Source organism: Rhinolophus sinicus, linkage group LG05 (genome assembly GCF_036562045.2).
Source record: "Rhinolophus sinicus isolate RSC01 linkage group LG05, ASM3656204v1, whole genome shotgun sequence".
Classification (NCBI taxonomy): Eukaryota; Metazoa; Chordata; class Mammalia; order Chiroptera; family Rhinolophidae; genus Rhinolophus; species Rhinolophus sinicus.
The window spans coordinates 182,134,854-182,148,132 of NC_133755.1; the positions used below are offsets into that span (position 1 = coordinate 182,134,854).

The window sequence follows — 13,279 nt, forward strand, 5'->3', positions numbered from 1 at the left end:
AAACCGGGAGGGTCTTGCCGTAACCACTTAGCAGGTATTTCTTGAATCCTGCCAATCAGAGTCCCCAGGTGCTGGCTGAAAACACCAGTTCCCAGACCTTCCATGGCTCTCTGCACCTCAGCTGAGTCAGGGACCCTGATGGCTGGGCAAGTTTGGGAAACAGACACAGTGACTCTTGTGGAAACTGCCCTAAATCTCTCAATAACGCTGAAAAGCAGATTTTTATCACTCCCATCTTACAGATGTGGAAACTGAGGCTCAGACAGGTTAGGTAACTTGTCTAAGGTCAAGAACAACTAAGGGGCTGACAGGAGGGCGAGGGGACCTGGGTCTTCTGACTCTTCCCGTTACAGAAGAGCTCGGATGAAGGTGCAGCTGGAGGCAGGAGGTGCAGATGTCCAGATCCCTGCCCAGAGCACAGCCTTCCGGAAGCCCCTGCGGCCTGAGGAAACTGCCGACTCAGCTCTCAGAGCCACAGCCATGTCCAGGGATAAGGTACCAGGAGGCCGTTCAGACTGGTGACCGCTGGGCTCCCACTCGCCTGTGCACTTGGGAGCCATCAGAGGAGGAACCATGAGTGAATGCAGCCCCGAATTATCTGGTCGTTTCCTGCCCCGCATGAATAGATTTCATTTGAAATTGAACTACTCCTTAAGCCCTTTTCAGAATGAAAGATGCTGCTTGCCGTGGTGAGGTACTTGTCGGGCTGGACAGACTCCTGGCTGCTGCACTTGTCAGAGGAAACCTAACAAGCGGGGCAGGCCCTGCACCCTGGTTAAAATGCAGTCGTGACCAGGACCCACAGCCACCCAGTGGGGCCATGGGCTTGGCCCTGCCCTTTGTACTAGTGAGTCTGCTTTTGCCACATCTGAGCCAGGTTATTAAATAAATGTCTGTCCTTCTCACATCAAAGTCACATCCCCTCCCTCTGCATGCTTCCCAGAGGGGAAGGAGGGTGGGAGGGAGGGAGGGGGAAGGGAAGCCTCTACCACAGGGCCAGGACCCTACTTTCATTCTCAAGGGGCATTTATTTACACAAGAGATTGCCACACACACACACACACACACACACACACACACACACACACACGCCTGGTCTTCACTTAATCCAAATGAAAGATGTTTTGCATCTGAAAGCTGAAACTTGTACATTTCAGTTCTTCTTTTCACCCCAACTCCACGCCACTGGGACCCACAGGAGCCCACAGGAGCAGGAGGGAGGGCAGGGCAGTCTCCCATGTCTGCCCCCAGCTTTACAGTGGCAGATAGAACCATCCCCTTGACCCAGTGCTTCTTGACCAGGCGGTTCTGCCCCCACGGGACAGCTGGGTTGCCACGCTGAGTACGACTGGCACCCGCTGGGCAGAGGCCAGTGGTGCTGCTCTCTGTCCACTGTGCTCAGATGGCCCAGCAGCCTCGCTTCCTGTCGCCCCTCAGCAGTGTGGCCGTCCATCAGCCTTGTTCTGGGATGTGGAGGTGACTCTGCTTTCCTGGGACCCCTCCCCAGCTCTCACGGCTTGTCTGCCATGGCCCCTACCCCTCCCTCCCACGGAGGACCTCAGTGACTCCAGGACCCAAGCTAACTGCAAGCACAGATTTCATCTGTAACCAGGCTGCCTCCCATGGCCTCACTGTCCCCAGCCCAACCCCCGTTTTCCCCGCTGCTTTCTACCCCAGGAGAGTTCGGCCGTCGGGCCGGGAGGCTGAGCCCTTGGAGGGGACGCCGCTTCCCACCTCCAAGTCTTCACCCACAAGGAAAAAGTTCACCAGCATCAGATCTGTAAGCCAGCAGCGGGGCTGCTGTGAACGTCCTTTGGCTGGAGAGCCCCGTGTCCCCCTCATTGAAGTATTTAGTGGTAACTCAGGGAGGGAGGGAAGCCATGGTGCCCCGGCACCCCCATCCCAGGACACCGTGTCACGGGTCTCAGATCCCACTTAAACCCGGCTCTGCCCTGCGCTGAGTCCCAATTCCAGCATGTCCCTATGTCATGGGACCCAGCAACCACGCAGCGTGTCAAGTCCACTGGCTTTACACCGTAGCTTGTCTGCTGTCCCTCGCCCTTTCCAAACCGTAGGTGTCAGCCTGTGCTTCAGGGAAGGAGATCCTAAGTGACCAGAAGGGAAAGCATGTGCGAGTCCCCAGGGCTGGGCCGGTGGGCGGGGTTTCGCCGTGTTGGTGGGCGGGGCTTCATCATGCCGGTGGGCGGGGCTTCATCAAGCCGCAGGAAGGTCCCGGCAGACCCTTCAGGCCCCCACTCTGGTCCCTGTGCCAGCGTCGTCTATGAGCGTAATCGGCCCCCAGGACAGCACCTGCTCCGAGCCCTGATGTCGCTGTGGCTTCGTTCTGGTTTCCCGCAGGCAAAACGGGCGGCATAGGCCCCCGGGTCTTCTGGAGCCGTCACGGGTTCGTTGGCGTCCCCTCGGGCTGGATGCAATCCCGAAGGCCGGCCACTCCTCCCGGTTACTGGATAACATTGTGGAAAGCGCTAGTATGTGTTACTTTTATACACGCTTTCCTTTCCGTGCCCAAACCTAGGAGTGGGTTTGAGGGTGCCATTGAGGGGAAAAGTAACCTGCTTTCCCTTTCCTAATGTTCACACAGGGTTAAACCCAGAATGGACCAGCAGCAGCGTTTTGCGTAGGAGTTTGAGCTGACGAGATGCATCACATTATAGTTCTGACCTAGATTTCCTCTCCGAGTCTCTGGAACAGTGCGTCCCACACGGATGACGTCTCCTGATCAAAGTCACCGGCCTCACTCCAACGTGTCGTCTGTCCCCAGATCGCAGGGGACACAAGTCGTAGGATGTCAGAAGGATTTCCCATACCTAGGAACCTCTGAGCAGGTGCATTAGGTTCCATTTATGTCTGAAAGATCATCAAAGGGAGTCAAATAAAAATGGCAACTGGATAATGCAATCGGAAAGTGTAGTGTTTGGGGTCACAGACCCCACATCTGCTTTCTGCAGGCACTTTTGGCCCAGGCATTTTAAAGTTCAATGTTCCAGTTAGGCAAAAGGCACAGCTACCGATGATTCCTGAAACTACACTGTCCAAGTCGGGCTGTGCGCAGAGCACTGCCAGGGGGCAGGGTCACCGGAAGAGCTTGGACGACACCAGTGCACCGTGGTGGCTCTCTGAGCCGGGGGTCGGAGGACCAGCACTCTGCCTGCACAGCTTTCTCCCACCATAAGCGATTCCAGCAAAAGTACCTCGATTCACAAATCTGCTGAAGCCCAGGGTGATCAGTCACTGAACAGAGTCCTGTTGGATCCCTGGAAAGGATGACTTTTCCTGGTGTATTTGACACGGGAATCAATGGATGGAAATCTTTTTCCTGAGCAGCGGAAGGGACAGCTGCACACTGCGGACTCCAGTTCTGCGAGGTACTGAGCTGTAGGGACAGGTCCCAGGAAGCAGCCCCCTGCCATCCACCTTCCGTGCAGTCCTGTGTGAACCCCACTGGTGGGAAAGGAGCCCTGGGGGCCTGCAGCCTTCTCTGCTTCTGCTGGTACGTGCTGTCAGACCACCCAGTGACCCTGGGCACTCTTCTCACTGCCCCGTGCCTCAGTTTCCCCCAGGACTTCCTCCCATCTCACAGAATAACAACTGATGATGCGCTTGGAAGGGTTTCGGAATGTCAGTAGAACAATGCGAGCACAAGCTCCCAGCATTAATAAGAGCAATTGCAATAACAAACACCCACCAGTTACAATGAGGGTCTCGCCTTGGGCAGGAGAGGAGAAAGCTGACCTGCAAACGGCCGTCCCGTGACGGGTGCTGTGGCAGCCCCTCACTCCCACTGAGGCTGACCGGAGTCCTCCACCTGCTCACCGGCCTGCACTGAGTCACATTTATGGAGCTCACCTGGGGTTTGTGCTGTGTTCTGGGCACCGCTCCAGCCCCAGGGCAAGGAAACACAGCTCACTGTCTGGCCGCTCCCCTAACCGTCCACTGAGGCATTCCATCTGTAATTAACTCTAATTTCTCATTCAGCTAATCAAATGGAGCACGCTTTCGGGAAGAAGCCTCCTGCACAAAGCTGGGCTCTGAAGGCAAGTGAAGGGCAGAACCAGGCAAACAGGCTGCGACCCCCACTTCTATTGTCAGTTTACTTATTCTGCTGCCGCAGGTCACCTGGAGACCCTGGAAGACGTGTTAGATGGCAGGTGTTTACTTGAAAAACAGACAGACTTCTGCTGGCAGTTTTGGGACACAGAAGGAAACAGGAAGCGAAATAAGTATCCTTGTCGTCCAGACTGCATCGGAGGCAGGCACAGGGCTGAGCTGAGAGCAGGCAGCCAGGGAACCGGCTTCTCACCACCCTGAGCGTCTTCTTGACAGAGGGGAGGCCTCTGGGTCACAGCACGTTTTACAAATGCGACTCCACTGTGGTTTTCAGTGATCAAAGCTGCTGAAAACGGGGCTAGGGAGTCAGGGTGCTGGGTGAGGAGCTGTTTTGTCAGGGGCAGGTTTCCATTTAAGAGAAGACTTGAGGAGATGAAGTGAGCTGTTCATCTTGGGGAGGAGGATTCCAGAGGACAGACCAGCTCCAGAGCAGGGAGGCCAGCAAGGAGAGCTGCGGGGGCAGTGAGGTCCCGACTCTCCCTCCCTTTTCTCCATGTCTCCAGCCCTCCCTGCTCATTCCTCTTCATCGCGTGGCCTTCTCTTTGTGACCAAGTGCAGGTCCCTTTGTTTATTGCCTCTCTCCCAATAAACAATCTTACCATTGCCCAGATGGTGAGCCCCAGTGGGTGTGGGGCTTTGCCCACCCCACCCACTATTCTGTCCCCAGGCCTGGAAAGTGCCTGAAACATGGTCAACAAGCATGGCTGAATAAATGGAGAAATGAGTAACAACTGAAGGGCCGTGCGGTTCTACCCTGAGTACTCATGGAAGGGGGGGGGGCAGGGGAGCGGGCGGGGGAGGGTGGAGCACGGCGGAGCCCCCTCACGTCACCAGAGTCACCAGTGCTCGTCCACCCAGGCGTGTGCCGCCCTGTGCTGTGTAACACACAGCCCCGTTGTCACCTAAATGGTTCGTCCGACGTCTAATTATCACGTGCAGCATAGTTTCCACCGAAAATCATTCCGGCTCACAATCAGCTGCGAATGGTCGTCAGGTGCCCATCCGTGAGCTGAGGACGGCCTGAGGTCCTTACAGGCCTACGTGTCAGGGAAGCTGAGAAAAAGGTTTCAGACGGAGGCTGTGGCCTTCACTCCTTTGAGGGCCTCGACTCTCAGTTTTGTGGGTGACAATTTAACAATCTGATTTCTACTTTGTCTTTAACAGGCTTTTTTTTTTTTTTTTAACCTGGCCTCAGAGGTCACAGATATGCTGATACTGTATCTGCTTCTCTCTAATCTTATCTTTGGAAAGAAGGCTAATCTCATAAAAGCTCTATAAGCAGAACTATAAAGCTCATCAGAGGTGAACCCCATTTCTCTCCCTGACTGAAGACCATGCTGCCAGGGTCCCTACACCCATCTCGACGGCCCCCTTGAATAGTCTTCCTTAGGTCTTTAACAAGTGTCATGAATAACTTTAACAGCCTGGGCCATATTTTTTCTTTAACAACAAGAGAGCTGTGTGGGCCTTAGCCCTGTTGGAGATCAGAAATGCAATGCAGAACCTGGGGTGTCCAGAGGCCCTAGCACTAAAAATGCCCGCACAGCCCCTCCGAGCAGCCCTCCGAGCACCCCAGGATCCTTGTTAGCTGAGGAGGATCTCTGCTCTGTCCTCAGTGTGGGGAAGGGCCGCAGGGTCACCTAAGCCCCCCTCTAACGGGCCAAGAATAGTAACAGATTTCAGGCCCAGAGCTGGTGGGGAGGGGTGGTGGTGGCTCCTGGGCTGCAGCTGTGAAATGCCAGCCCCTGCAGAAGGCTCGTGAGAGCCCACCCCCTTCCAGGGCACAAGCTGATGTTTACCTCTGGTTTGTACTGAGCGGCGGGTGTGCCCTGCACCCCACCTCCCTGCCATTCGTGTGCAGTGGGGACTGCAGCAACTTACGTTCCAATCTATGGTGACAAAGAAAGGGTGACGCTTGATCTCCTCCACGCCATCAATACCAGCACCTGTAACAACGACAAGAGCGGCACGAGGACAAAGATTGCAGTAGATGTGTGACCTATGGACGTTCTAAATACCCAGTCACACTGTGCGAGATTCCCACTGAAAGGCAACTATGGGAAATCTTTCTGTAAGGAATTATCTTAAAAATGAATTGGTACTTAGTTACCATTCATGCAAGTCTCGACTTCAATATATATTGAAATTTCTTAAGGGACATTAAACTGGAAGCAGCTTTTCAATTGTTCTGTCCTGAGTTTGTAGAGTTCCAAAAGTAAAGGAAGTAAAATAGTTTAAAAAAAAAAGTAAAAACAGTGACTTCTAGAAAATTGCTTCCACTAATGCTTGGGCGGTGACTGTGTGTTTGGGCGTCCTTGGAGCTCGCACAATATGTGGCAGTGTTCCCACCCACCTCAGGACCTTTTGCTTTCAGGGACCTAAGGGGCAGGCAGTTGGCCCATGTGTCCCCATGGCACCCCACCACAGCGGGTGCAGGGCCCTGGGGCTCTTACCCAGCCGGTTGCAGGGGTTCCGCTTGAAGAGGGCTCTCAGCAAACTCTGGGCCTCCATGCTGAGGAACTGGGGCATGCCCAGCTTGGCTCTGCAAAGCAAGTCAGACTTAGGGGGAGGGCAGCCCCTAGGGGACCGGCTTCTTCAGGCTTTGCCGTCCTGCTCAGTTAGCATCAACAGGCCAACAGGCTCAGCTCAGAGTGACCGCAGCAGTGCGCCCTGCCGTTTTGGCTGTAGGGCCTTTTGCATGGAGAGTCAGTGAGGACACCAGAGTTTTTGTTTATGTGGGTTGTACACATTAGAGACGGAAACAGAACATTGTACACTAGCTAGTTAATAATTGATCTTAAAAATAACCAAGCCTCGACAAATAGACAATCCCAATCCCAGGACTGTCGGTTGCATTTTTAAAGGGAATTAACTAGGATTTCCAAAGGAGCAACATGACGGCTTTGAGCCAAGCGGTGAGATCCACACTTTGGGAATCTCTTCCAGGCCTGCCGGAAACCAGCGGGGTTCTCTTTCCTGCCTCTGCGCTTCCTCTGTTGTACTATTACAAGGAAATCAGGGAAAGGGGTCTTGCAAGCCCCCAGAGGGTCTCAGGCCCCTGGGACCACACTTTGAGAACCACGGGACCACAGCTGGGTGCTGCGTCTCAGAAATGTGGCCCCTCCTAAGTGACCGGTCCCGAGCCCACACCTGGGATTTGCTGGAGGGACTTATTCTAGCTTTAGAAAAGGTACACATCTTATGACCCCTTAAAATAAACAGGAACTGAGGTAATCAATACAAAAACAAGGGACTGTTTTTGTCATTCATTGTTTTTGTTTTACAGATGTCATTCACAACGTAAGGTCACCTGACACAGGAAAACACTGATGAAATCTTCCTTTTGGGCCTCCTCCACCGACCTCTCTCCTTCTATTTATACAATGGCACCATCTACAAAAACTTAGGCTTTTTAGGTGCCTCTGGGTTGCATAAAGGTTACAGACCATTTGTAGGGTTTGAGAGAGCTGGTCGTGAGGACCAGCGGCTGTATGAGGTCCCCTTCAGGCGCACAGAAGTCCCCTTGTAATGGTTTCCTGGCCTCCTCCCCACTCCCGGGCACCCTCCCATCTGCTTTCTTCCTCCTAGAGCTCTCCCTCTGACATGCTGCTCAGACAGAGCCTGGACACATTGAAGACATCACAGTAGACTTCTTTCTGGGGCTAAACTTCTTTCTGGGGTTCTGGGAGCCAGAACTTGCACGGTAAATGATTCCTCATGAGCATTAAGGAGAGAACTATGTTTATATTCAGTCACCCGGGCAACTTGGTTCCTGCCAACGTCAGGCAGGAGAGCTCAGGTATCTGCACAAATGGGGTCAACAGGCAGAGAGGAAAAGAAGCCCCAGCCCTGCATCCTCTCTGGAGCCTTAAGTCCTCTGCCCGCTGATCTGTGCTTCACTTCTGATGGTCACCACTCATCACATCTAAACGCTTGCTGTTGGGCAACTTAGAGGATCCCTACTGCTGGAAAACTTTATCTACGGTAGAAGCGGTCGTCAGAATCACTCAGTGCCCCGTTCACGGCTGGCCATTCACTCCATCCACTGTAGCCATCATTACTGCCAGTAGCTGCCTATCACCCAGGTTTCGAAGACTGAAGCTCTGAATATCAGAGGTGCTAACAGCTCTGGGTGGGTCCCCAAGGGTGGGCGTTTCCTACTCACTTGAGGATGAGGGCCATGGTCTCCTTCCTGTCCTTCCCCTGGAACGGCAGGGATCCCGTGAGCATCTCGAACTGCAAAGGAACACAGGACAGGGAGAGCGCGTGTTCAGATGGCGGGACGCAGCCGCAGAGAGTTCCAGGCAGCCCAATGCAGCCCATTCACTTCCCGCTCAGTGGGATGCAGGCATCGCCGCCCTGCTTGGTGAACATCAGCGAGCAGAACTGCTCATGGAGGTCACGTGGGGGGGATGTGGACAAACGATAAAAGCAGTCAATAAATCAACTCTGTGGTAGGTGAGGAGGTGCTAAGTGCAATGGGCAAGAGAGAGTGGGTAGTGGGGGATGGGGGGAGGGCATCTCGGGCCATCCGTCTCCTGTGGGGTTGGCCGAGGACCCCGTCCTCTGGTGGGTGCTGGGGAGGGGGTGGCAGCTAAGTCATACTGAACATCATTACGTATCAGGACGGGCCGGGGAGCACACTGAAATGCACACAAACGCTTTCCTAAGAGTAGGACTCATCCTTCTCACAGTCTCCTAGGAGGGGAACTACAACCCTAAAGACATGGACGCATTTAAGGCTTCACTAATGTCACTGGTCTACTCTCTGAGAGCAAATTTCAGAAGAAATTAAAAAACCCTGTGCATTCGGGTGTTTGAAGCTCTCTCACATTAACTAACGTCTGCTGTCCCTGCCACGTGTACCCAGTGAGTGAAGGCACATAGAGCAGACAGGCTGCAGGAAACGATCAATATACAATAAAAAACGAGAGTGAGAGGGTCCAAGGAGAATCTAGAAATAGACAAACGCGATCAAATTGAAAGGCTCGAAAGCTCTGGCTGGCAGGTGAGCTAGTCTTCTGATAAAATAGGACACATTTTATAAATTGATCACACAAATTAAAATATTTCTTAAAAAAGAACCACATTAGCAGAGAAAATTCTCTTTCTATTTTAGTTCTTCCTTTTTCCCTCTTCTTTCTTTCTTGAGTCTAGTACGGATGAAATTCCATGTCAGAGGAAAGCCTGTCTGGCCACGTGAAATGAAAAGGCTATTACTTGACTTGCTGTTTAATCTTTGCCACGCAGACAGCGCCCATTCTGATGCCTGTATATCATCTACCTGTTGATGACGATATCATGCAAACACTTGCTGAGTGGTTTCTTTTCAGCTTTGACTACAAATCCCTAATGATCAGGGTCTAAATCCTTTGTGTTTCTCTCCTTCCGTCCTGTTCTTCCCTGCACTTTGTTCTTTCCCCTACAGGTCCTTAACCATTTATCAACCCGCAGAACATCCAACACAATGGTATGCATGGGTGTTCAGTAAATGTTTCTTGGGGATGAGGAGGTGGTGGTGGTGGTGAAGCTATTATTTTTCAGCCCACACGTGTCATGGTGCTCTGGCTTCACTTCCAGCCCCCTTCAGCGTGCCCTTTTCTGTCAGCTGTGGAGAAAGGGGATCGTGTCAGTATTGCCATTCTGAATAAAGCTGCTGAGGAATTTCTCAGCATTTAAGTGTCTCATGAAATCGGGCTATTACGGATGAGCACCCCTGAGACACCTGCCAGTTGTGCTCTAGTGTTGGACAGTCTCGAGACTGACCCAAGTCTCCAGGGCCAACTGATAAAAACCACGGTGGGCGGTGGGCTCCCACACTGGATCACATGTTTGGTGGGATACCTCCAAGAGATTCATTCACAAGTCAGCACCCAGGCCGGCTGCAGAAATGGAGAGGGGACCCGATAAAACATGGGTGCAGTTTCACTGTGAGTAGTTACGATGCTCCCAGGAGGGTAAATAATTCGATGTACTAAAGCAGTGGTTTTCAACTGGAGACAATTTTGAGGCCTGTCCCAATGTCCAGACACAGTTTTGCTGGTCAGCACTGGGGGTGCTGGTGCCCGTGGCCAGGGGTGCTTCTCAGCGGCCCACAAGGCCCAGGACAGTCTCCAGCACAAAGAACTGCCCGGCCCCAAACCCCAACAGTGGCGGGGTGGGAAGCCCTGTGTACACGGACATCTAATGAACCTAGAGGTGGCCAGCCCTGGGGCACAGGTATGTCACCACTCCAGGAGCCTAGATGGTGCTGGGCGCAGAAGAATGAGAAGGTCTCGGTAAGGGAGACACGGGTCAGAGGGGGCCAAGAATTCCAGTTCATTTGGCTGATCAACATTCTCAAAACAAAAGGAAGAGCAAGTTGCTGTCTTTATCTGCAAGTGAGACGGTCTGAGGGGGCAGCAGCCCCACTGTGTGGGGTGTGGGTGGGGCTGGATCTCACTCGCCAGACGAGCGTGTGAGCATGTGTCAGAGCCTGTGGGACACATGTCTTGTGTGAGAGCTTCAGATCTCGGCACTGACCCCTCCTCCAAACAGCCTCAGGAGAAAGGGGCAGCTCTTCCTGCCTGTTGCAGGGGCCGCGCCCCAGCCCAGAAGCAGCCCCGTTTACTGCAGCAGCATAAGCCTTCACACGGAACCCGCATGTGATGGTGCTCGCACTTGCAGGGCCGTGGTGAAGAAACAGGCGGAGAGTGGAAGGTGGGCTCCTGCACGAACCCAGAGCATTCAGCTGTGTGTGGAACGTGCACAAAATGCAACCCTGACGTTATCCTCAACACCGACGTCTAGGCCAGGGTGTGGATGTGCTGGCGATGCACTGTCGCCGTGTAGCCATCAGCGTTTGTTCGCGCTCCTTTCTGGTCACAAGTGCGTTGCCTCAGACGTTCCATTTGTGCAGCACAGGCAGCGCCACCATCAACACGAGCATCTTCCCTCCAGCCATGCGGAGGGATTGTGGATTATCAGAGGACAGGGGTGGACGGTCCCGACTGAGGAAATTCAAGGAGGGGATGGGCAGCGGCCCCTGTAGTGTGAAGACCCTTTCCACAGAGGTAAGTGTGGATTCTACAGCAAGGAAGGGGTCTTATCCAACCTCTCCTGTTCTTTGAGCCTTGGTGTCCACTTCTGTACACAGAAACAATGCTACCTTTCCTGCTTAACTTAATGATTTCTTGGTTCAGATCAAACAAACGTGAGGACGCTTTGTAAACTCTGAGTGCGGTGCAGACGTAACTTGTCATCAGTGTGACCGCCCCTCCCCCGCTTCACGCTAATGAGCAAAACCTCGGTTCTGGGACCAGCGTGATCCACTTCTCCAGCTGCAACGACACACTGAGTGTGGAGCCCCTTTGACCAAAATGACTGGACAACTCCAAGAAACAGGTGAGCCAGTCGGTTAGAAATGTGCTGGGTCCAGTGAGAAATGTCCGGGCCATTCCTGCTGTGTCAGAGATGCCAGGCGCCAGCCGGGGCAGGCGTCCTTTAGAAGAAGTAAGGAGCCAGCCTCTGCATCAGCTCCTCACTTCCCGGACCACTGGGGACATGGGGAAGGTCCCCTGGTGCTTAGGAAATGCCCTGTGCCGGAGATGCTCCGAGAAACGGATTTTCACAATGTAAGATGACAGATGTTGCAACAGCAACATGTTCAAGTGCCAAGAAGACACAAAAGACAGTGCCACCAGCTCTGCAGGGAGAACGGGAAAGGCTCCGGGAGTGCCTGTGCCGTCCTGGGGGACACTGAAGGGAGGTAGTCTGGGCAAGGCCTGGGGAAGGGAGATTAGCTCAAAACAAGTCGTATTTCCTCGTCTTCCTTGGTCCTCATTTCTGCTTGTCCTTTCTCTCAGGTGTGCGTGCATAGGTGTTTTTTCTTTCAATCTTTCTTGTTATATACCTCTGCTTTTCTTATTTTTTTCTTTCAGCTTCTCCATTTATTTCTTTAATTTGCAATGATTCTGACCAGGACACACTTTTGAGGTCTACTTTGTATTATGGGATAGATTTTATGGTCCATTGTGTTAATATATAGAAACAGATTAGGGGAATATCACATCCCCCTCTCCACCCCCCGGGAGGCTCCCCATAACTCAAGTGGGCTTTGACGTAAGTGTGGCTTTAGCTGCTGGCTCCTCACTGCGATCACCTGCTCAGTTGTCCCTTCTCTCCAGTCTCAGGCTGGCCTCCTGTTGAGACATCAGTTACACTGCGACACATGCAGTCCCAAGTCATGACTTCAGCTCACTAGGAGAGGGTTATCTGGAGGACCGCTGTGTGATCCCTCGCAAGCCCAGTTTAGTCACTACCTGTCATCTTCAAGGGTTTTGGGTTTGATTTCAGAGGAAGCGATAACAGCTGGGGGTCCCCAGCGAGGAAGGACAGAACTGAGCCAGGGACAGGATGAACCATGGGATGGGGTCCCCTATGGGAACCTGCCTTTCTGCAGAGGGATGCTCTTTGCAGGAGGGCGGGACTTAGAAACCGGAATTGCTCCTGAAGCTGCACACCTGTGACCTCCGACTTATCACCCAGTGTTGGGAAGGCAACCTCGAACTTCCCAGGGAACTCTGCAGCAGGCGGTGAGGCCGGTCCCCACCCCACCACCAACCTCTCCAAGCAGGGGACACAGGAAGCCCCGGCCAGTGAGAAGGAAGCAGAGCAGGGAAGTCTAGAAACAGCGGTGGGGTCTCCAGCGTGGGGACTGACTGCACTAGCTTATGCCACTCCATTTCTGAAAAACCATAAAGACAGTAACCCAACTCCTACTCTTAGCTGACATCTATGGAGCCTTATTATGTTGCAGACGTGTCTCGGTTTCTTTGCCTCTAATAAGCTGTTCAATGCGTTGTGATCCGTTTTAGGGAGTGGCCTTCTCATTACAATTCGAGTTTCCTGGCAGGTGGCTGACAGGCCAGAGAAGGTGCTGGCCCTGGGTACAGGAAACCACCAAGATGGTGTCATGTAGGTCTGCCCCACAGAGGGAGGTCAGTAGTCTGTCTGTGTGCTGACAACCAGACGCCGCCAGCCTTTCTGAGCCCATGGGGCTGAGGACCAGACCTACAGACCAGTGACCGTGCCCCTCAAGGAGTCCTGGGTGCCGGCCTAGGGCTCCCCAGTAACACCTGGGAACCATGGGAGGTGCAGCCCAGCAGGTCCA

General features: G+C 53.3%; 1 protein-coding gene across 6 annotated transcripts in view; it reads right to left on the minus strand.

The window, feature by feature from the left end:
* RPS6KA2 (ribosomal protein S6 kinase A2) overlaps window positions 1-13,279 on the minus strand; it is a 299,944-nt gene that overhangs the window by 31,583 nt on the left and 255,082 nt on the right. For all 6 annotated transcript variants that reach the window (XM_074333812.1, XM_074333813.1, XM_074333816.1 and 3 more), the window contains 3 exons: window positions 8,294-8,364; window positions 6,582-6,670; window positions 6,010-6,074 (listed from right to left, as the gene is read on the minus strand). In XM_074333812.1, coding sequence (XP_074189913.1) covers window positions 6,010-6,074; window positions 6,582-6,670; window positions 8,294-8,364 — 225 coding nt within the window. The remainder of the gene's footprint in view (window positions 1-6,009; window positions 6,075-6,581; window positions 6,671-8,293; window positions 8,365-13,279) is intronic.